Consider the following 22,520-nt stretch of genomic DNA (forward strand, 5'->3'; position numbering starts at 1 on the left):
AATTTGGATATGTATTATAGAGTTGGACACGAACATAAGGCCAACAGATCTGTTGTAAAACCAAAGTCTAAGTTAGCCTAAGAGTAAGACTTCATTTTTATATTAATTTAACTATAAAACCAAAACAAAAGCCTACGTGACCTTAGGTGTAACGCTTCACCTTTATATTGGTGTAATTAACCATTGAAATGTTTCTATTAAAAGTGATCTCCCTTCATCAGTCTGTGTTACTCATCTTTTTAAAAAAATCCTAAAATCAGCTTGTTTTTGAAGCAGGTCCTTTTTTACAGCCTCAGCTTTTATTATGTGTGTGAAAAGGGCGTGTTACTTTAACTACCTTGAGTTTAAATTTTCTCATTGATAAATGGGAAAACACACATCTATTCGGGAGGGTCATTTTGAGGATTAAAGGATGCAAAATATGTAAAGTATATATATATGTCAACATCCAAACCTGAAAATTGACTATACAGTTTTTGAACAGAGTCTATCAGCTACATTCTAGTTCTCTCAAGAAACAAAATGGTCCAGTGTCCCCTAGCTGCTTGTTCCAAAAGCACTGTGTATCAGTCCAGCTTGACATTCATCACACGCGACTGTAATTACTTGTTCAATGTCTCTTGCCTGTCAGACCATAAGATCTGTGAGGGCACAAACCATGCCTATGTTTTATTGGTTCCTCTCCCCAGCACCTTGGACAGTACCTGACGTACTGGGTCCCCCAAATATGCATATGACTGAAAGAATAACATGCTAAAAGAAATAAAAATCCCTAAGAATAAATAAACGTCATCCATACCTAACCGTTTGAAATAGTTCCTACCTAGATGTTTGTTCTTTATACCTGGGGTACAGTTATTGGTTCTCTTTCTTCTATAAATTTCTCCAAATTCTTTCTAGAGCTTCTTGCCTATCATTCCCAGTCTTCTCTGTGTCGATATAAAGAAGATGAACAAAAAATGGAAACACTGTTTGCATTGCTGTCTATGCTAATCTCTCTCTCTGTTGACTCTGAGTTCTAAACATGTCTCCTGTAACTGCTTATGACTTACAAGCCCCTTCTAGCAAATAGCTCTTCCATTTTAAGGGGTCAGAACTAGTTTTTTAAAAATCTTACAATCACTTATAAACTACTAAATAGTATGTAATGCTTTATAATCAAGCTATAGTTCCTCCCACCCACCTCCCGCCAAAAAAAAAAAAAAAAAGCACAGTTCATGACATGGTCAGAAAATCATTAGCATTCACTACAGATAGTTCCCTCAGCTTTTACTTTTTAACCTCACCCCAATTCCCATTGCCTTTATAAATTAGTAAATGGAGCTTATCAAAGATTAATGCCTTGCTTTCTCCTTTTGGCAACTAACTCTCTCTTCTCAAAATCACTCTCTTTGAAGTCAGCCGAAATTCTGTACATGGTCCGGATGCACAACAGGAATTCCAATCCCAGTGCGTGGCAGAAACTAACGCTGCTGCATCTGAGAGCCCGAGCCCTCCCATCAGGCCTGCCCTGTTTATTCTGCAGGAGCATGGTGGCACTGGCTATTTCTCTTCTACTTAAGAAGTCTTACCTACAAAAGATATCTTACCACGGGTACATTTAGAAGGAAAACAGGTATAAAGTTCAGTGCTACCACACACTACTTTATTGAAAGAAAAGATGATTTAGTTAGAAGATGATCAGAGCACAGCTCTAAATTACTATAGGGAGTAAGCAGAGTTGATGACCACTTTATATAGATTTTATACTGGTTATTTTTCACCAGGTAAGGTGGCCTCACATTCAGCATACACTTATATGGCAGACAAATCCAAGTGGTCAATTACAAAGAAGTCATTCAAGTGGTCAGTTACAAAGATGTCATCAACCATTGGAGATCAGCAACATTTATTTCTTTTCTTTTCTTTTCTTTTCTTTTCTTTTTTGCTGTACAGCATCCACTACTGCTACGAGAGCACCCTAGTTTTCTTTTGTGCATTCCTGCAGAAACAATGAATTAATTTGTCCTCTTCCTTCAGGTGCCCTAAGCACACTTGAAGTGCCTACCACCAGATCAATTCCTCTATCATTACCACAGTGTGGCCATGGGATGGGCAGATTTCTTTAGCTCAACCAATTAATCTCTTCTGAGGCCCTGAACTTAAAGCTGAATGAAGCAAAGGCAGAACAAGTGGATGAAATTCTTTTATTCCAGGTGTGGCAACCAAAAGAGGCTGGTGTAGTTCTTCCTACAAATGAATTTTAGAAGTTCCCTGTTCCTGTTACCCTGTGGTGAGTGGCCTTTGTGTACATGGTCATTATTTAACTCTTACAACCACAGAGACCTGATGAATACAAAGATTACTGGTCACTGCTCTATACCTAGCACCTCCTACGTGCTCTGTCACCCAGTAGCACTCATTGTTTATAGAATGAATGATATTATAGTAGTAACAGGCCAGGTGCGGTGGCTCATGCCTGTAATTCCAGCACTTTGGAAGGCCAAAGCAGGTGGATCATCTGAGGTCAGGAGTTCGAGACCAGCCTGACCAACATGGAGAAGCCCAGTCTCTACCAAAAATACAAAATTAGCCAGGCGTGGTGGCGCATGCCTGTAATCCCAGCTACTCGGGAGGCTGAGGCAGGAGAATCGCTTAAATCCAGGAGGTGGAGTTTGCGGTGAGCCAAGATTGCAACATTGCACTCCAGCCTGGGTGACAAGAGCAAAACTCCGTCTCAAAAAAAAAAAGTCACACTTCGGTTATTTTGGAATATTAGGGCATGAAGTATTACATACTTCATTTCTAAGAGAAACCATTTCCAGACATCTTGATGAAAATGCCCACTCTGCTGTTCAAATTTTATATTTTAAAACTGTACATATATATTTAATTTTATCTATCTTATGCAATAATTAAAATACTTGGGAGACTGAGTATAGCCTATTGAACACTGAATCATGAGTTCAGATCTAAGGCCACGCTCTTCCTTTAAAACAGAATCTCCATGACTTAACATTTCTGAACTTTTTTGGTTTGGTTTGTTTAATGTCATTATGCTATACTAATAGATTCAGAGAGTTAATTCAATTACTTGCTAGATAGAGTTTCTTACAAGAATAAAGTGTATCTTGTCGTTTATTCAATCTGTTTTTGTGTTTGTTAAGAGTGCTTTAGAGTTTTCCTCAGAGGTTTTAGAAAATGTTGATTATAAAAAGCGACTGTAAATAGAGGCTTCTTTGTCATTACACCTTTTTAACTGGTTTTTGTTTGTATTTTTGAAGAATATTGATTTATATACCATGCTACTTCACTAACATCTTTTTCTTTGCAACATAGTTTTTGATCCTTTGAGTGTTCTAGGTGTATAATTATACCTTCCAATAAAAAATAGTTTTATTTATTTATTTATTTCAGTGTAATAGTTACATTTCCCCTAATTGTTTCCATTTGACTTAATTGCAATGGTGAATATGTTCAACTCAATGTTAAATAGTTGTTGGAAACAGTGGGCATCCTTGTTGTTTTCCTTATTTTGATGGGAAATCATTGATGTTTCTGAATTAAGTAGGTTGTTGGCTATGGAGCCAAGGCTTATGTATTTTGTCATATCAAAGAAATATCCAGCAATCCTATTTTATTAAGTATTTTTACGTAAGTGGATATTTAATTTTGTCTAATGGCTTTTCTTTCCCTATTTCTACTGTAATTGTCTACTTATGCTTTCTATCACTACCAAGTTTTCCAGAAAAGTACTTATTTTATCTAGATTTTCAAATTAATTTGTATAGACTGAGCATTATAATCTCTTAAGACTTTTTGAATTTCTTCTCTGTTGATAGTCATTTTCCTTCCCCTTTCATTTTTGATTTTGTGTATTTGTGAATTTTCCCTTTGCTTCTTGATTAGATTTGTTAGTGGTTTGTTGGTTTTATTGATTACTTTGTTAAAAGTATCTTTTGTATTTCTTTCTTTGTTCTTCTCTTTTACTGTTTTCTAACTCATTGTCTTTCTTTCCTCTTGTTTTTTTTTTTTTTCTTTCTTTGGTTTGCTGTATTGTTATGTCTTCATTATTATAATTGTTTTAAGTTCTGCAATTTTGTATTGAATTTCTCTTTTGAGCTGAATTATTTAGTAACGTGTTTTGACATTTCCAAGTGGAAAGATCCAATTTCTAGCCTTACTGCGTTGTGATCAGAGAAGTTGTCTGTGTTAGTTCTATTCCTGGAATGTTGGAGGGGTCACTCCGGAAATTAAGATGTGGCCAATTTTGTCAATGTTTCATGTGCACTTAAATACAAGGTGTGCTGTCTACTATTGGCATTAGAGTTTGATTATTACATCTACTTTATTGACTTCTGTAGGTTTTCTATATTCTTGTCAATATTTTGTCTCCATTATCTGTCTTATATTCAGAGATATGAGCTAACGTTATCTGTTGTTAGTTTGCGTTCCCTTTAGTCTCTGCCTTATTAAAGTAGCTGTGTTACTACATACACATGTATTAGTCATTGAAATACCTCCATTGTGAATTACAGTCTTTAGTATTATGAAATACTCTTCTCTGTGTCTTTATTTATTGCTCTTTGGTTTGCATTCCACCATGTTCAATAATATTGTGACCACTGCTTCTTAAAAATTTATTTATATCCTGTCTATCCTTTTATCTTTAATCTTGCTTAACTCTTTGTTTTTGATGTATCTTTTTAAAAACATCATCGTGTTAGATTTTACTTTGTTAGTCTATCTTAATATCTTTTATGCTCAGAGGTAAATTAAGTCCATTAACATTTATTGATAATGTTGATACGTTTGTATATGGACACAAATATATGAAACTATATATATTCTTTTACTATGTCATCTATTTCATTGTATTTTCCTCAAAATCTCTCTCTCTCTTTTTCTGTATGTATGTATTGAGGGAGTATTTGGTAGTTTTTTTTTTTCTTAATGTTTACCTTTATGCTAAAACCATTATATATTACCTTTCTTCTCATTGCCAGGTAGCCCTCAACTATTAGCAATAATGAAATAATTTGCTACTAACATTTTTGCTTTCTCTCTTCCAGCATCTAATTTGAAATGATACTCTTTTACTCTCAGGTAATACATATACTACTAAGTATGTGTATTACTATGTAATTACTCAGCTTATCCAGCTTTTTATGCACTCTCCATATCCCTCTGATCACCTGCATTTTTCATAGTTGTTCTATGAACTGTCAGAGAATACAGCCATATTTCTATAACCATCATTTGATTTTAGTTCTACAGGTAAATGTGTATTTAGTGCTTACTTCCTATTCTGATGTTGATGGCTTTTCAATTATTCTAGTTATCTAAAGCTCATTTTTAGTAGGTCACCCAAGAAAGGCATATTTAAACAATATTTCTTAAGTTATTGCATGTTTATATTAGCTTGCAGCCTTTCTAGTTAAAAGTCAATTTTGCTGGATAGAAAATCTTAGTTCAATTTTTTTTCTTTCTTTTAAATTTTTAAGCATGTTACTTTATTTTCTGGTGTGAATTGTTATCATCAGAATCTTTTGACAATTTTATTTTTTTCCTTGTGAGTAACTTGACCCACTTCTTATTCTATACTATTTTGAAATTTGCTCAAATATGGAATATTGCTATTATCTGTAAGTTCACATTAATGATTTTCACGGAGTATGTGTTGTAAAGACCAAAAGCAAGGCACTACTTATATCTAAATGTACTTACTGAGACCAATCATGACGTCTCTGATCCAGTTATGTCAGCCGCTTTTATAGAAGGATCAGAGCCATGCAGTGACCTGATTCATTCTGTGATCTGCTGTGTGTCTAGCGGTGGGTGAGGTGGGGCGGGTAGCAGTATAAATATTGGGTCAAACAAGATAAAAATACAGTGAAAAACTTTTTATAATAAACCAAAATAAATCTATTTTTCACCTTTAAAATTAATTAAAATGGATATAATAATGCATTCCGCATCCCCCAATGTTAACCTGGTGTTCAAGAAAAAGAAAGTTTTTTGATGCTATTTTATATGAGGTTTTATAGTGCTTTGTACCCTGGAAATGAAAAAGAAGAATGTTAATAACAAGTAAACCACTGTTTCTGTGTGTTAGATATATACTCCATCAAATGACCTCCTCCACTAATGCATTTGCCATTGATGGAGCTGAGCTGCATTAGACTTTCAGTTTCAATACTAGCGTTTCTTAAATCCTAATGTGTGAATGGAGACCAGTAAAAAAGCAGCAATCAGGAACCATGCACAAGTGATGGTGCAAGACCTGTTCTTACTTTCAAATATAAAAGATTATACACACTTTCTCATTTCAAATGTTATGATCTAATTGTATCCATAAGCTGAAATTTGTGCACATACAATAATTTAAATTTCCGAACCCAAATCAGTTCTCTAAAAGGGTAATATATATATGTAAATTATATCACCATATCATCATTTCCATTCCATTTAACTTTTATTTAATTTATCAGAAAAAAAAAAAAAAAGCTGTTTAGAATAACTTTCCAGTGAGGTTCTATGTTATCTGGTCAGCATTGTCAGAAATCACTTTTACTTCCTTCCATATTCAGCACTCTTGATATGAAAAAAGAGAATTACAGATGAGTTTGGTCGGGTTTTTATTTAGTTAATAGATACCATTACATGGATACAAATGGACATGCCTCTTTAAACTGGTAAAATAAAAGGGGGCCCCTAACAATAACTTGTAGATTTCTACAGTCTTCAATTAAGATCAAGATAATATAGCTATTTAAAATATTTCTTATATTACTAGGTCAGAGAAATTTTAGATATTACTACATTGCTAGTAAAATAAAATAAAGTGTCTTGACCTTGAGCCTGGACATCTTATTTACATTTATGCATATTTCTAGACAAAAAAAGATATACAAATAGTAATAATACTGAATTTACTTAGACCATCTACATTTGAGCACTTTACATGTTTTAACTCATATAATTGTAACAACAGTTTCTTGCACCTGGTAGGCACCATCATTATTGCTATTTTGTAAATGAAGAAACAGAGACAGAAAGGTAAAGTAACATGACCAAGGTCACCGAGTTTGTAGATGAGCCAGGATTGTATTTGAACTGGGCATTTTAATAGCATTTAGATACATTTCTGTAACAATAAACTACTTGTCTTTCATTTTTGAAAGCTGTCCTTTTCAGAAGAGGCCCTAAAACTCAATAATAATCTTGAACAATGTTTGCTGAAGGAAACACTTATAAGAAACCAGCCGATTAAAAAAGGAAAGCAATATATGTAATTCTCTGCACATCTAATAATTATACAATGTCATTCAATTAAACCATCACTCTTAGAAGCAGAATCCTTGTATTACCAAGTACAATCCTTGCCAAATATCCAGACACAATCATGGGCTTTAAGGATTACAAGTCACATAATAAAGGATAATGACCTAAAATTAAGCACACCAATATAGAAAGCTGGGACTGTCATGCTCAGTATAAGTCAGCAATCTATTAGATTTAATGTGAGATTAAGGAGCTATGTAACCCCTAATTACGCTGTTTTTCGTTAAGAAAAAACGTGATGATGGTGCTCAGTACAATTCTTCCTTCTATTTACCTCTGTTTAATTGGATTGTGGACTGCTTAAACATCTTTGAGTTGGAGCTTATAAGAAGATGATCCCAGCTGTTTTTCAAAGCTTAAGGCAGCAGACAGACGACACGATCATGTTAAGGCTCATGCAAAAGCCTTAATCCTACTTTTTACCATCAACCAGCTACTGCAGTCCAGTGTTTAACCTTATAAGTGCTAAATGTGCTTTGTCACTGCTTTTGTGGATTTGAATTGTCATTGTTTAAAACTTTTAGCTTCAATGCCGTTCAAAGATCTCAATTCTCTCCACCTTTGGAGGCTGACCATGTTACTGTGCGGTGGTTCACCACACTTCTAAAACGTCAACTGGAGAACAGTGACTTGTTTGTTCATACATTCATCCACCCATTTACTCATCAGATAAATATTCAGCTTTTTTGTGTCTTTCCCCAAGCTCTCTTGTAGACATAGGAGAGCAACCAGAAAGGCACCTTTCCTTTCTTTGGAGGTCGACTGACGAGCCCCATGATCATAGCGTCTCACTCATTGTTGAAAGTAAATAAAATAAGTTGAAGTTCTCTTCCACTTTTTCTAACTACATTTTGCCAGTCCAGCCATTGAACAACTTAACCTTACAACTAACAGCTGTAGTTTTACTGAAATTAACAATATCGAAGTATTTAAGGAGTAAAGGCAAATGATCAAATTAGCCTTCTCTACAGCTGCACATGCTACTTGGATGGTGACATACTTTCTTTTCTCTTTTCCTTTGGAGGGTGACTGATAAAGGAAAAAGGGGGTGGCTCTCTCATTTGTCCCAGTGATGGTGAGCAGCCAGGAGAAAAGCAGACACACTTAATGCTCAGCTGCTCTGACCAGTCAAGCAAGCCACCAAGTCCCAGCTGTGCCTCTTGATGTTTTCTGATTGCACCTACTCCTCAATCTGTGAACTGTTTTCTGGACTCAGATTCATCAAGCGCTGCTGCTTTAAACACGCATGCAGGCAGGCATCCTAGGATATGCCATTATAAGCTGCTGCCAGGGGATCTTCTAGGAGATAAATGGAATCTGTGTGAAGTAAATTAGTGTGAACCAGTCAATCTCAGTGTCAGCCTTGAGCCACTTCCATGGATAACTAGCTGGCTGACTGGAGGCCAGGATCTTGTGCCATAGGTGGGTTGGAAGCTCTGAGATTCTGCTGCACAGAATGAGATGATTTTGGAGGCTGTTTAGTCCTGGAATAAGGCCAATTTGATCTGTGTTTCAGATTTGTCAATGAAATGGAATTCTAAACATGTTTGTTTACCTCCTTACTCTAGCTCTACAAAATGCCTCTAAATTGGACAACTTCTTTACTGTGGGGTAGGAGAGAAATGATTCCTCCCAGATTCAGCTGCCATTTGCAGGCTCCAACAGTGCTCTGCTAAGTTTGACCCTCCTACCTAAGACCTTTAGGGTTTTAAGACTAAATAATGGCCATAATCTGGTAAAAAAAAAATTTAAGCCGAATCTCTCTCCCTATTTGTTTTTGCAAATAAATCTCTGTGATCTTAAACTCATAAAGAGAAGTTCTCTGCAAAGGCTGATGATCATGGTTCCCCATAGATACTCAGCATGGGGAATAGAATTTTGATCATTAGAAGGGGGAAAGGACAATGTCTTCCATGGCAATACAATGTGGAAACATTTTAAAATAACTTGGAAAGGATTTAGAGACAAAAATGCCCTGGAAAGGATTTAGAGACAAAAATGTATATAAGCCAATAGAACCTTAAGAATTATTGTTTAATAGGATTAAATTCTATGTGTAAATGGTTCTATTATGTAAAAATCATGTTTCCATAATTTAATATTCTTTTAGAGATCATAGTCTAATATTACATTATGATCACAAGAATTCTTTTTATCTAGTTAAATTATGACAAATCCTCTTTATTCCTTTTTTCCTTTATTACATTAATAAAAATTTTTTATCACCTCCCTCTCTGCAGAATGAAATATCAGTGCGATGGTTGAACATAGAATTAAAATGTATAAAATAGAACTAAGATAATCTAGGCCTCATATTTGGTGAAATTTTTTTAAAGCATTTCCTCCCATAGCCCCAGGGAAGTATTTTACCTTTCACAAGAAGAAAAAGAAATTTATCGTGGAATAGGAACTTGGGCAAAACAACAATTATTTAAATATTTAACAAAATTAATTTTCTACTTCTGGTCACCCTACCTAGACTCATGTATCCATAATACAGCTTTTGAGTACTTTGCGTGGAAGTACCACCATTAATGGGGTCCATGGAGACACATTTTATATATAAGATACGTTTCAGTATATGGAGTGTGTCTGTGGATGTTAGGTAGCATGAATCATAGCAAAGATCAAACCAAATGCTTTAAAAATTGAGTGACCCTTTCCTTGAACTAATGAAACAAAAATGGGATGTCCTGTGAGAACAAAATTTGTTTTATGCTTGTACATTGAGTTCAGAGAAATAAAATCCCTAGGGTAAATTTAACTTTATGATTTATGAGGATAAGGAAAAGGGAGTGGAAATCCGTGAATTTCCCCTTCTGTTGTAGGGAGAAGGGTAATCTTTTGCAACGTATGACTTGTATTATTTTATAAAGTTATTTGAAGGTTAGGAAAGTGAATGTTGGGAAAATGATGCTTTGGCCTAGAGATATTGCATAATATGATCCACCCAATGCTACATAAACATTCAGTACAAATAAAGTAGACTTCTTCAGTCATCACTACCTGGAAGTAAGCTGTCCCGTGAGCATTAGACTCATCATGTTTGTGGAGCAAACATATAATCTATAAATTTCCAGGTGTCTGAGATAAGCTAAAGATGACAGAAACTGACACATTGGGTCAGGTCTCTGATTCTTCTAGCTCAGTCTTCTGATTTCGGCACCAGAGGTTCCCTTGTATAGAGGCAAAGTTATCCTCATAACATCAACCTTGAAGTCTCAAAATGTGTCTAAAATGTCTGCTTCCCTATTACTGTACCCCAGTGAGGTAGTCAGAAATGAGACCCAAAGAATGGGATTAGAAGTATAACACAGGCCAAATAAAGTGCTAAGGAATACAGAAGAGAGGAGAAAAATTAATGTTAACTGGCAGATTGATGAAGATTTCACAGAAAGGTGAAATGTCAGCTAAGTCTTCAATAAAAAGTAGTATTTTAGAGAGCAGAGATTTGAAGATCGATGTTAGAGGGGATATCTCAAACTGGGAATCTGTGCAAAGGCAAAATGCAGAAAATAAATGGCATATCCAGGGGACAGTGAGCAGTCTCATCTAACTGTAGCGATGATATCAGAGGCTGAGATTGGAAGGATAAAGAGAGGGGTAGCATCTAGTGAGAAATCACTAAATGTGAGTTGAGATTATATTGCAAAAGGCCGTGAAATCCATGGCTTCAGAATCTTTCATTGCTGAGTGAACAAAGGTCCTTGTGGGTTTTCTACATAGGAGCAGACCTTGGTTTTAGGGATATGACTTATCTTAGTTTAAAGAATGGCTGGAGGGAAAGATACCTACTATTGGATAATTAAAATAGAAGAGTGACTCTGGTAATGTCAAATAGAAGGAGAATATAATCATCTTAATGGGTTGAAGGAATGGAAGTGAGAAGATGACAGTCACAGGTATATATAACATTTTAGCAGTTTTACAAATATCAATCGTACCCTTCTTCAGATTTACTTTCAGACTAGAGTCTTTGTCTTCTTAATCTCTTCTAGAGATATTTTTATATAAATAAACTCTCCTCCCCATTACTTCCTCCCAGACCTTTGGATGGCCTCTTAAATTCCATTGTCTTCTGCATGGGCAATGGTAACTGGAGACACACACAGTGTTCCAAGTGTGGAGTCCTCATGGGCTTACTTGGTTTTCTTGTGGTTGGTTGATTGTGTTGCTCGTCCTCCTTCCTAAAGCACCACCCTTCTGTTAGGCATTTGCCTACATTTTTACATTGACACAATGTCCTTGAGTCATAACAAATGATAGCTCAGTGCCATGTTCTTATTACATATACTTAGGGTTATTTTGAATTTTTTATTTGTAGTTATTACAAATACATACCACTTATACATATTTTTGGGTTACATGTGATATTTTCACATAAGTATACATGTATAATGATGAAATCAGGGTAATTGGGTTTCCATCACTTCAAGCACTTATTATCTCTTTGTGTTAGGAACATTCCAATTCCACTCTTTTTGTTATTTTGAAAGGTACAATAGTTATTGTTAACTATAGTCTACCAAACACTAGATCTTATTCCTTCTATCTTACTGTATTTTTGTACTCATTAACCATCCCTTCTTATCCCCCACTTCTCACTAACCTTCTTTTAGTTACCATCATTCTACTGTCTAGCTCTATGAGTTCAATATTTTCTTAGCTCTCATATATTAGTGAGAACATGCAATATTTGTTTTTCTGTACCTGACTTATTTCAGTTAATATAATGTCCCTCCAGTTCCTTCATATGGTTGCAAATGACAGAAGTTCATTATTTTATGACTGAATAATATTCCATTTTGTATAGTACCAGATTTTCTTTATTCATCCACTGATGAGCAGTTGGGTTGATTCTACATCTTGACTTTAGTGAATAGTGCTACAGTAAACATGGGAGTACAGATATCCCTTTGATTGATTTCCTTTGTTTTGGACATGTACCCCACAGTGGGACTGCTGGATTATATGGTAGTTCTATTTTTAGTTTTTGAGAAACCTCCATACTGTTCTCCATGGTAGCTCTACTAATTTACACTCCCACCAACAGTGTATGAGGGTTCTCCTTTCTCCACATCCTTGACAGCATTCATTATTGCCTGTCTTTTGTCTAAAAGCCATTTTGACTAGAGTGAGATGATCACTCATTGTAGTTTTAATTTGCATTTCTCTAATGATTAGTGTATCACATATACTTTGGGTTATGTTTCCTCTAAATGTTTTCCAAACTTAACTCTACTGCAATGTATGTGCAACATTTATTCTCATTCATTCTGCCTTACAATTTTTTTCTATAACTAATCTAATTAGTCTAACATTTCACAACTCAGGAACCCTCCGTCTCCTGGAGATTTACCATGCGTTCTTCCAAACAATGTGTAAAACTATATTAAGAGAGAGATTTTACACTAATCTAGGAAACTGTATTATCTAGAAATATCTATTCATCTCCTACCCTTTGTTTCCTATTTCTTAGCTCTCCAATATGATAACATGTTTTTGTATGGAACCTAGCTTTCTGGAAGTATCATTTGATTATATTTACTAGTTTCCCTTTATACACATGCATGTTTGCTCTTTAAAACTTGGCTTTCTTTAGGTATGTTTCTCCTATCCTTTATTTATAGATGTCACTAGTTTGTATAATATCAAATGAGACTCTACTGCTTATCAAAGTCACTTTCGTATTTTCAGCAACCATCTCTTGGAGATATTAGTCCAAATACTGAGTGTTATGCAGTGAGATAGCCTGAGGATTTGAGAAGGCATCTTTCTGTTATTTATCTCTCAATAAAACTAATACTTTTAAATGAGTGGCTACATTGAGATGTGTGACTGTAAGAACCAGCTGATGCCAACAGACCACCTATGCTTTCTATGTCTTGTGTAAATGCATATGGGGGGGTGTGGGGTGTGAGAAAGTGATGCTCACTACTGATTATATTATCATATTGTGGTAAAATACTTATCAACATCCAAGCATATCTTTCATTCAACCTCAATATGTTTTCAAGTACACTAACATACCACTTTGATGTCATTCAAATAAAAATAGTCACATTTAGAGTAACTCAGCCTAATGATACAAAATATGGTAACTCAGACATGTTCTTCCTTGCATCCTTCTTAATGTTGACAAAGAACTAAAAAACAGAGCCGTAGTCTAGATAATGTGATTTTCTTATTTTCCATTTCCTATCCAGGAGATGAAAGAGCTCTGACACTTGACTAACCATCTGAGACAAACGCTTTCCCTTGAGATAGAGACGACTATCAGCTGGGAATTTGAGACTGCCTGCCAACCATTCTCCCCACACTGATGGTGTTGTCTTAGGTTCAGTGTGCGGAAAGGTTGCTGCTCTTATGAATTCCAGTGCTAGTGCCATTTAACAGTTTTCTCTCCTACTGATTGAAGAGGGGAGTGTTTTTTGGTGCTTTTCCTTGGTTTAAATTGCCCTGTGATGTGAATCCTTATCTTAAGTTCATATATAAATCATGTTTATCTCTAGTCTCAAATGTTAGCATGATGCTCTTTTGATTGAAGGGTCTTTTGTTTTCCTGGCCTCCTTCTAAATTTTCAAGTACAAGCTGGGAAGTTTACTATAAATTCCTCCCAGAGTTTTCCCTTTACTGACTGTTCTTCAATTTATGAATATGTGGGTATCTATTTGTTTTCTTCTTTGAATGTATTCCTGCTTTCAACTTAGTATTTTCTTGAACTTGTGAACAGTAAGTAAAATTAATACATTTCTGTATTTACCATAGAAAACAAATGACTTTGCAGAACCTAAATTGCATACAGAGTGCAAATTAATTTCTATACATTCTTAGCCATCATTCACCACCATACTTCTTTTAGTGATGAACAGATCCTTTCAGATATTTCTGAATCTCTTTTTCTTCATTATCTCTATAGTATCAAAAACTGGAATTGAGCTTACTGATTTGACCAATTAACTTCTTGTATCTAGAAATGCTCTTCTTTACCAAATTGTAGATAAATATAAAAAAAAGAAACATTACTTCTTATTTTTTATATTTATCTACAATTTGGTAAAGAAGAGATTTACTCAGTAATATTCAGAGACCAAAGTCATGGAAATTATTGAAATTTTCTTTAAGTATCTGCTCATCTACTCACCAGCTCTCTCCTTGGAACACTGCTTGCCACAAAAAATGGTCTTCTGAAGAAGAACATAAAGGAATCCAGGCAAACCTCCCAATGGGAACTCTTAAAATTACTCTGGTTGGGAGTGAGGAAATGTAGCAGGAGGAAGAAATGCAGTTGTACCATTCCCTGTTACTCTTTTCTGCTTCCCAACCTACACATTTTCTCTTTGTAATACCCCCTCTGTCCTATATCCTTATAGTCTCTTTCAGCTTCTGAGAGTTTAGATAATTTTATTTGAGTTGGCTTTCATGCCTGGCTTGACTAAGACAAAATGACTTCATGGAACCCATCCTTACATATAAAAGAAATAGAAAGAGTTGGGAATATACTGATTCTCCCTTTGGATTGAGGAGAGTATGAGTCCACAGGAACACCACACTGCTCCATAACCTTGTCCATTTGTTCAACAAACAATCATTGAGAACCTCCTTATCGCTGGGAAACTGAAACCAAGAAGGAACACTTTCTCTTTTAGGAAAATGCCAATCTTCCTTAATTCAGAAAGGGCCTCAGAAGTCCTCATTAGTTCCCACACTAGTGTAGTGGCTATTTACCCTCTTGGTATCCTGTTCAATTGTATACTCAGTAGTTGGTTGGTCTTGGATTCTTAGTTGGCAGAATATTTGAGTCTCAAAGCTGGAAGGTATCAAAGAGGCTGTGTACTTCAACTCCCACATTTTATAAAGGAAAGAACTTGAGTTTAGGAAAGTGAAATGACATGCCCAAGATTGCACTATTAGGAGCAGAGGTAAGATTGAAACCCAGATCTTCTGGTTTAAGGATTTTTTTTTTTTTTTAACAATACAACACATTCCCTCCCTGGGAACTCATAAGTTCATCTCTTCAATGAAAATTTTTTAATATTCTTTTTTAAATAAATAAATATATATGGAGGCTGACCAGCGTGGAATATTATTTTCCATCCAAAAATAAGTCAGACGGGGTTTTCTTCTTTATGCAGACTTCCTGTTGGCATTAACAAGAGGTTTTTGGACATGTATGATTAAGCTTGAGTTGTAAACCCTAGCTAGACCTCAAGATTTTTCCCTTAAAACTGCAAGTGAAATTAATCATTTTTAAAAAAGTTTTTATTTGTTTTACTTCTTAGGAATCCTTGTTAGCAGTTTCACCCAGTCATTTGATAAATACTCTTGAGTACCTACCTTGTGCCTTGCATTAGGCTAGAAGTGCAGTATTGCTTATCAGCCTTACTGAGGCAGCCCTTTGCTCAAAATCCTGAATAACAGAACAATATTTGTATTTGAGAGGCATACAACCATGTTTTAAAAGATTTAGTAAGCAATTTATACCTCTTTCTCATTTGTCTTCCCTGAACTTGGCTGGGTGGTCTAGCCATATTTCTCACCTGTGGAAGTTAGCTATAGACAGATTTTTCCCCTAAGCCTAAATAGTCAATAATTTAATCCTCTCTGTGTGTATTTAAATGAATATTTTTTTGTATTTTTTAGTAGATATGGGGTTTCACCGCGTTAGCCAAGATAGTCTCGATCTCCTGACCTCATGATCCACCCGTCTCGGCCTCCCAAAGTGCTGGGATTACAGGCTTGAGCCACCACGCCCAGCTAGATACTCTTGAAATAAGGGTGATGTGTACATAGCTCTTTAGCCAGACACGTTTTCCTGATAAGACATCTGTCCAGAGAGATTCCACTTATAAACTGAATTTGGAGTCTGTTCAAATGACTTTGTCTTTGTTTACAAATTTGGTGTTACCCCTTAATGTTTTTTCACAGATTATGCCTCCCTCTGGTTTAAAATACCTTGCAGTCTTTTGAGATCTGCCAGTTTTGCATTAATATTTTCTTCTACCTGAACTGTGTGCAGCTTTCTCACTTCCATACTTCTACAATGCTATATTTTAGTTTATTTTATAATGACTCTTTAAAATTGGAGAGAGATTTGAATTATAAAGCAGGATGGTATTCAACTCTTGGCTACCATATTGAGCTAGTAGTGTTGAACTCAGGTCTTAGAGTTTTCACTGCTTATTTCACAGGCCTGAGCTATCTTTTAGCGTTTCCTGACCTCTGCATCCTGTACATTATTTTTGTGCTCCTGATTAGTGTGTAATTAAGATTTTTGTTTGGATTTTGTCTGGTAACTACAGTGGTTTATTCTATTCAGTTGCCCAACATTTCAAACTGCTCTTTTTATTAATGATTTTCCTATATATATCCTCATTACGTCCAAAAAGCCACGATACAGATGATGAATGAGATCTATTTTTAAATCATTCATAAGTCATTGTATTGAAAATGTTATTTAGGACTGTAGATTTTATTCATACTGTGAATTATAGGATTTTTTTAATGGGCTCCGTCTGTCCAACAGCAGTTGCCTAGCTTGGAAGATCCAGCCACTGTTTGTGGATGTGGGTGGAAACTTTTTTCTAGTGGCCACTCTTTTGCTGGGGACGTGGAGATGTTTTTGGGGGGAGTTGTTTGCTGCCCAGGCCTAGCCCCCTTTAACAGCTAATACCATCTTTCTGCAAGTAACGAGAAAAGGGTAGAAGGGAGTTTTTAGAGGTTAACTGAAACCAAAAATAGAGAACAGAGCAGGTGGAAGAGTATTACCACTGATGGCCCTGCTACCACTTTTTAAATTTTAACAACAAATCCTGCTATAGAGTCTTCCTCATACTATCTCCTGAATTTCCTCTTACAGTGTTCTCGAATGTGATTTAAAAACTATTGATTTCATGTTGTCTTTGGTCGAACAATTCATTTCTTTAGGATCTAGAAGAATTACACTAATAGTTAAATACACCATAGTGAAACACATCCATACAAAGTTCATAGATTCCTCTCTTATCTAGCTACCAAAGATATTGCAAAGATATTTAAAACACTGGCCCTTCAGTCATCAATATTTTGAGGCATGTGATGAGTAAATGGAATAGCCTTACGTCTTTCAGTGGCAGAACTGTCAAGAAGAGTTTGTCTTTTTTGCCCCTTACCTCCAAATCTGGACTATTTCAGAATCCATTACAAAGGAAATAACAGTTGATTTTAAACTAAAGATGAGTGTAGCAACCATTTGCATTATATTGATGTCAAAAGTATCTCTCTGCCAGGCTCTGAAATGCACCTTCAAAAACTACTGAAAATATCCAAGAACTTTAGTGATGAGCTACAAATGGACTTTGGTATTGATAAATAAAAGTCAATATGTATAGTGAAAGGACAACTTACTGTGATAAATGGGCCCACCATCAGTAAAGATCAAATTATTGACTATCTAAAGCAAGGAAAAGCCTGTCTATAGCTAACTTTCACAGGTGAGAAGAATTAGCTAACAACAGCAATTTAGAAAAAGCTCAAAGAGACGTGTAAAGAGAATTCATTAAAAATGCATACCAAAGTAGGCAGCAGCTTTAACGAATATATCCGTGGCACTAGGATAATGTGTATCTTTGGTCATGCCTAGGTTCACACCCTTTTCTTTTGCCTTGAATGAGCTCCCTTTGGGTTTTCCACATTCCTACTCAAGGAGGTCTAATTCAAATTTTACCTTGAGACTACTCTGTTGTAGAAGAATTCGCCTCTGCACTACTAAAAACCGTGTCCCTCTTAGAATGTTGTCTCCAGTGCTCCTACTAGTTACTCTTCATCATACTTCAACTAGAGCACAAGTTGTATGAGGGCACATTAAAAGTGCCTTCATGTCTTTACCCCTCACAGTCCAACACAGAGCTCTACCCATAATAAACACTAGATCAATATTTGTTGATTCATCATTGTTGAAGTGATTCATTAGAGAAGCCTTGGTCACATATCATGTCAGAGTTCAATGATGAAACATCACAGGAGACACCCAAAAGAACAATTGCAAGGATTAGCCTATCAAAGAAAGAAAGAAAGAAAATGTAGAATGGCAGTAATTAACCTCTCCAATGCCTGCTATTCCCAACTGGCAGAATGTAGCTCTTTCTTCTACAGTAAATTTAATTGGTTGCCCTAGGAACTACCCAGTAAAAATGACAAAGCTTGTATCATTTCAAATTTGGAAACTAATCTGTAACCAAGTACAATATCTGAAGAATAACCATCTTTATTTCCCCTCCCCGACACAAGCCAGACCCCCCAAAATCAGAGGTGGAAGCAAAGTAGTAACCTGGTACCTACTAGTGTGAGTTTAATGAAGATCATGCAGCTAAAACTACACCTAACTTTCTGGCGTTTTTGAGAGGTCTGGGATGTCAGTTCATTCTTGGACCACTTTATTGCCACAAAGAATGGTTGCAGACATATACTTTGTCTAATACCATGTCCTCTTCCTCTGTGAGGTCCCTGATTTAAAACAGCATCTTCTGAATATTTATTTGGTGCTTGATAAATATTTTTTGAAGGAATGAATAAATGAATGAATGGAGGAATGTTTTAAATTATGAAAGAATAGTGTGTTGGATGGCAAGTGCAATGCATTTGCCCAAATCAATAGAGGTGCTACCTCATTGGCTTTTAGTAATAGATTTAGCTATATGATTTATTTCCTTTTACAAATACCAATGTAAATATTTCAGAAAATTATCAAGTAAGATATACAGAGATAAAAATCATTAAAGTAGGCCAGGAAATCTTGACCAACATAATGGTATTCTGAATGAAACTGATACATTTAACTATACCACTTAAACATTTCACAAAAAATCTATGGATTCAAAAATAATCTGTAAGTATGACCTAAACTGAAGAAAATTAAACTCAGCTACATCAATAATTACATAGGCCACACATCCTCTCCTTCAGTGTCACAAACTAACCCACATCACCATTTTGCAAACATGCATCCTTGGTCTCAATTTGGCCTAACAAGAAATTGAACAGACCCATTGAAAAGATAATTGAAAGCACATATCCTCTTGGATTAGGAGGACATTTAGCATGGTACCTCTGCATCATTCATGTGTTCATTCATTCATTTCACAGATCCTTCAAGAACACCTTCTATGGCTTAGACACTGTTGCATATGAAGTCCACAGAAATGTATGAATTAAAATGAAAAGATCAGATTTGTTATTGAAAATAGCAATTTCGTGCTTTTCTTACATTTTGTTCCCCAAAAAAGGTTTTAGAGAAGTAGTGAATTCTAACTACGCTGGGATTTTGATAGAACAGAGAAGTCATATCTGTGTACTGAGAGAGTTGGTGAAACAATCTAGAGGGAGAATTTAAAACAGAATCGTGTTACTAGTCTTCTGTAAAGTTTGTCTATGTGGTCTTCAGGTTACAAACATCAGTGCTATGCACACTCCATTAAAATAAGTGGAGGAGTGTGCCAGGTCTGAACACTACTAATGCTGCCTGGACCTTGGGTGGAACACCGTTGTGTCATGTACCAAATGTGTGAAGGAGCACAGTCTCAGCCTCTGCCTTGCTTTCTTGTCTCCTAACAGAAGTTTAGAAACAGTGTCCAGGCCCACTCCCCTGTGCCAACAAACATCTTATGTATGATTGTAAATATATATTTTGTTTATTGCATTTATGGCTTATAAATATGTTGCATGTATTATCAAATCAGTGGTGGTGTTTACTGCAGCAACTTACAATAAATAAAATTCCATTGTACTCAACAGTATCTATATATTTAGAACGTTTGGCTTAATTGTGACCTAATTTATGCTATTGCAGGCTTGTTTTGCTTTGTTTTTTCACTGAGCTTCTTCATGAAGACAAGGCCCACTTTTTCTGACAATTATTTTCTAGAACAAATGTAATATGGAAATATGTTACTTCCTGGAGACGACATAGAGCAAGTATTACAACTTGTGGAAAAATGTGGAAACTTGAGTCTGTTTCTCAAACAGAATCAGTGGATACCATGGGTTTATAGGAAATTTTAGACTTCTGTACTAGCTTCTGTTTCTGGTCATAATCCTACAATATCTCACGATAGTTTGGTTGTCTGGAGACCTACCATTTGAAACAACAGCCCTTCTTATTACAATTTTCAGTGTATATTCATGCTACATTTTAAAATTTACTTTTTATACTACTAGTTTTTCTGGTGTTTGGTACCATCATTTTTAATTTAATGAAAGAGAGCCGAAATGCGCACAAAATGTTCATTAGCTGTGATTTGTGCAATGAGAGGAACCATTGCCACCAGTACAGAGCTGGTCTTCCTAATTGACTAGCCTGATGTTCTTCTCTCTGTGTTCTATTGCCGTTAATTGACTATATTGTTTTAGATTTATGCATTAAAAATACGATTTCTACTTCGAAGAGATCACTTTGTTACTTTGTAGCTTTTAAGCTGATGCCGTGAACTTATTTTTCTTCTAAGATAAAGTCACATCTATAGATTTTTCAACTAATTACATGTCTGCCAATAAATACTTAGAGGATACATTTTATTTCAATTTATTATTTGTGTTTACATAGTGTGTCCCTGGAAATATCTGTGGAACTGGAAGGAAATGTTTTAATGGTATTTGCTACTAATTTTTCATCCTCCCTCTTCTCTCTCTCTCTCTCTCTCTCTTTCTCTCTCTCTCTCTTTTAATAGCTCCAGTCAGTCCGGTCAAGCATGACAGCAACTCAAACTCGGCAAACTTCCAAGACGTGGAGGACATGCCTGACAGATGTGTCTTGGAAGAGTCTGAGAGTCCAGGTGAAAGCCATTTAAAAATAGTCAAGTATAAAATGATAAATTTGACACAGCTTTGGGGTCCTTGGAAGGGGGTGAGGGGAGAGGACATTGTAATGCTGTTTTCTCTTAGCAGCTGCACTGTCAAATTAATGGTCACCTCCAGGGGTCACGGTGTGGAGCTGTTATCTTTTCCTCTTTCATCAAGAATTCAGTTGGAGGAAGTACAAAGGCTTTATGACTGAGAAGGGAAGCTGACACTATTAGTTCATTATCATCAATTTTAGGCTAAATGGTTAATAGAGCCAGAGACTGGAAACTATAGAGAAATGGCAACATTTTCAATATTTCAAATAATGGGATCTAACAAGAGGGGAGAGGAAGTGGACAGACGGGGGTGAAAAGAGAAATTGTCATAATTACAGTTCAATTTACCTTCCTAGAAACAAACAGGACTGTAACTGGGATGAGAGGATTTTAGCATAACGGTAATGAATACTGTCAAATGTTTAGGGAAAAATAAAGTCTAGAAAATAGTAACCCTTCTCTCATGCAATAAAAGCTATTCTTTGTCAAAGTTACATATTTGTATATATCCTTTATAGAAATAAGAGAGAAATGTACTAGAAGGTTACAGCTAGAAACACTTACACATAGATTTCTGTGTCTATTTTTGTTTCGTTTTGAAGCATGCCTAGCCTTAACAACTAATGAATTAGAAGCAAAAAATCTTGTAAAAGTTGAATGAACATTCCTGGATAATTATAAAGTTATAAGGTGCTAGAAGGTACCTTATGATCATGAATGAAAGAGTTAAATATCTCCTCCACTTAATATTTGTGGTTCCTGTTTTATCTGGCTCCTGTGTACCCTCTACCCTCTCACATCTTTGTGTGCTGATCCATGTATCATATTTTTGATTCATCCTCTCTGTGGCCTGTCAGCTTAGTTAAGAGATTTCCAAATCTTGTAGCCTTCGTTGACAGGGGGCAGCTGCAAACAGTCCCCTGATCCTTCCCCAAGGAGAGCTACTGAGATTTAATTTTCACTGAAAGGTGCAGCCTGCAATCTATGTCAGGTCCCCTAAGTCATCTCGGAACCCCAATAGGCACAGTGGCGATGGCATTGTATATCAGTCCTCTTCACTCCACCAAGATTCCTCCGAAGATGGACTGCTGCCGTGTGCCTGTTCTCAACCACACTTCTACGTTCAGATCCCATGGAACTGAGAAATGGCATCTTTAGCAATGACAGAAATGTTTAATGAGCAAGTTAACCCCACCCCCTGCCATAACAGCTAAAAGAAAAATGTAGATGAGTCTCATTCTAAAAGGGAGAGGGTAAATGGTAGTGTTACATTTCTATAATAAAAATTATTTATCCATTACTTTTAGTTTTGACTAATTTTGCCGA

The 22,520-nt window shown here is 35.8% G+C and overlaps 1 protein-coding gene across 7 annotated transcripts in view; it reads left to right on the forward strand.

Moving 5' to 3' along the window:
* LOC105490044 (WD repeat domain 72) overlaps positions 1–22,520 on the forward strand; it is a 294,422-nt gene that overhangs the window by 206,339 nt on the left and 65,563 nt on the right. For all 7 annotated transcript variants that reach the window (XM_071066821.1, XM_071066825.1, XM_011755286.2 and 4 more), the window contains one exon: positions 21,027–21,131. In XM_071066821.1, the coding sequence (XP_070922922.1) occupies positions 21,027–21,131 (105 nt within the window). The remainder of the gene's footprint in view (positions 1–21,026; positions 21,132–22,520) is intronic.

Source organism: Macaca nemestrina, chromosome 7, assembly GCF_043159975.1.
Source record: "Macaca nemestrina isolate mMacNem1 chromosome 7, mMacNem.hap1, whole genome shotgun sequence".
In the NCBI taxonomy this organism is placed as follows: Eukaryota; Metazoa; Chordata; class Mammalia; order Primates; family Cercopithecidae; genus Macaca; species Macaca nemestrina.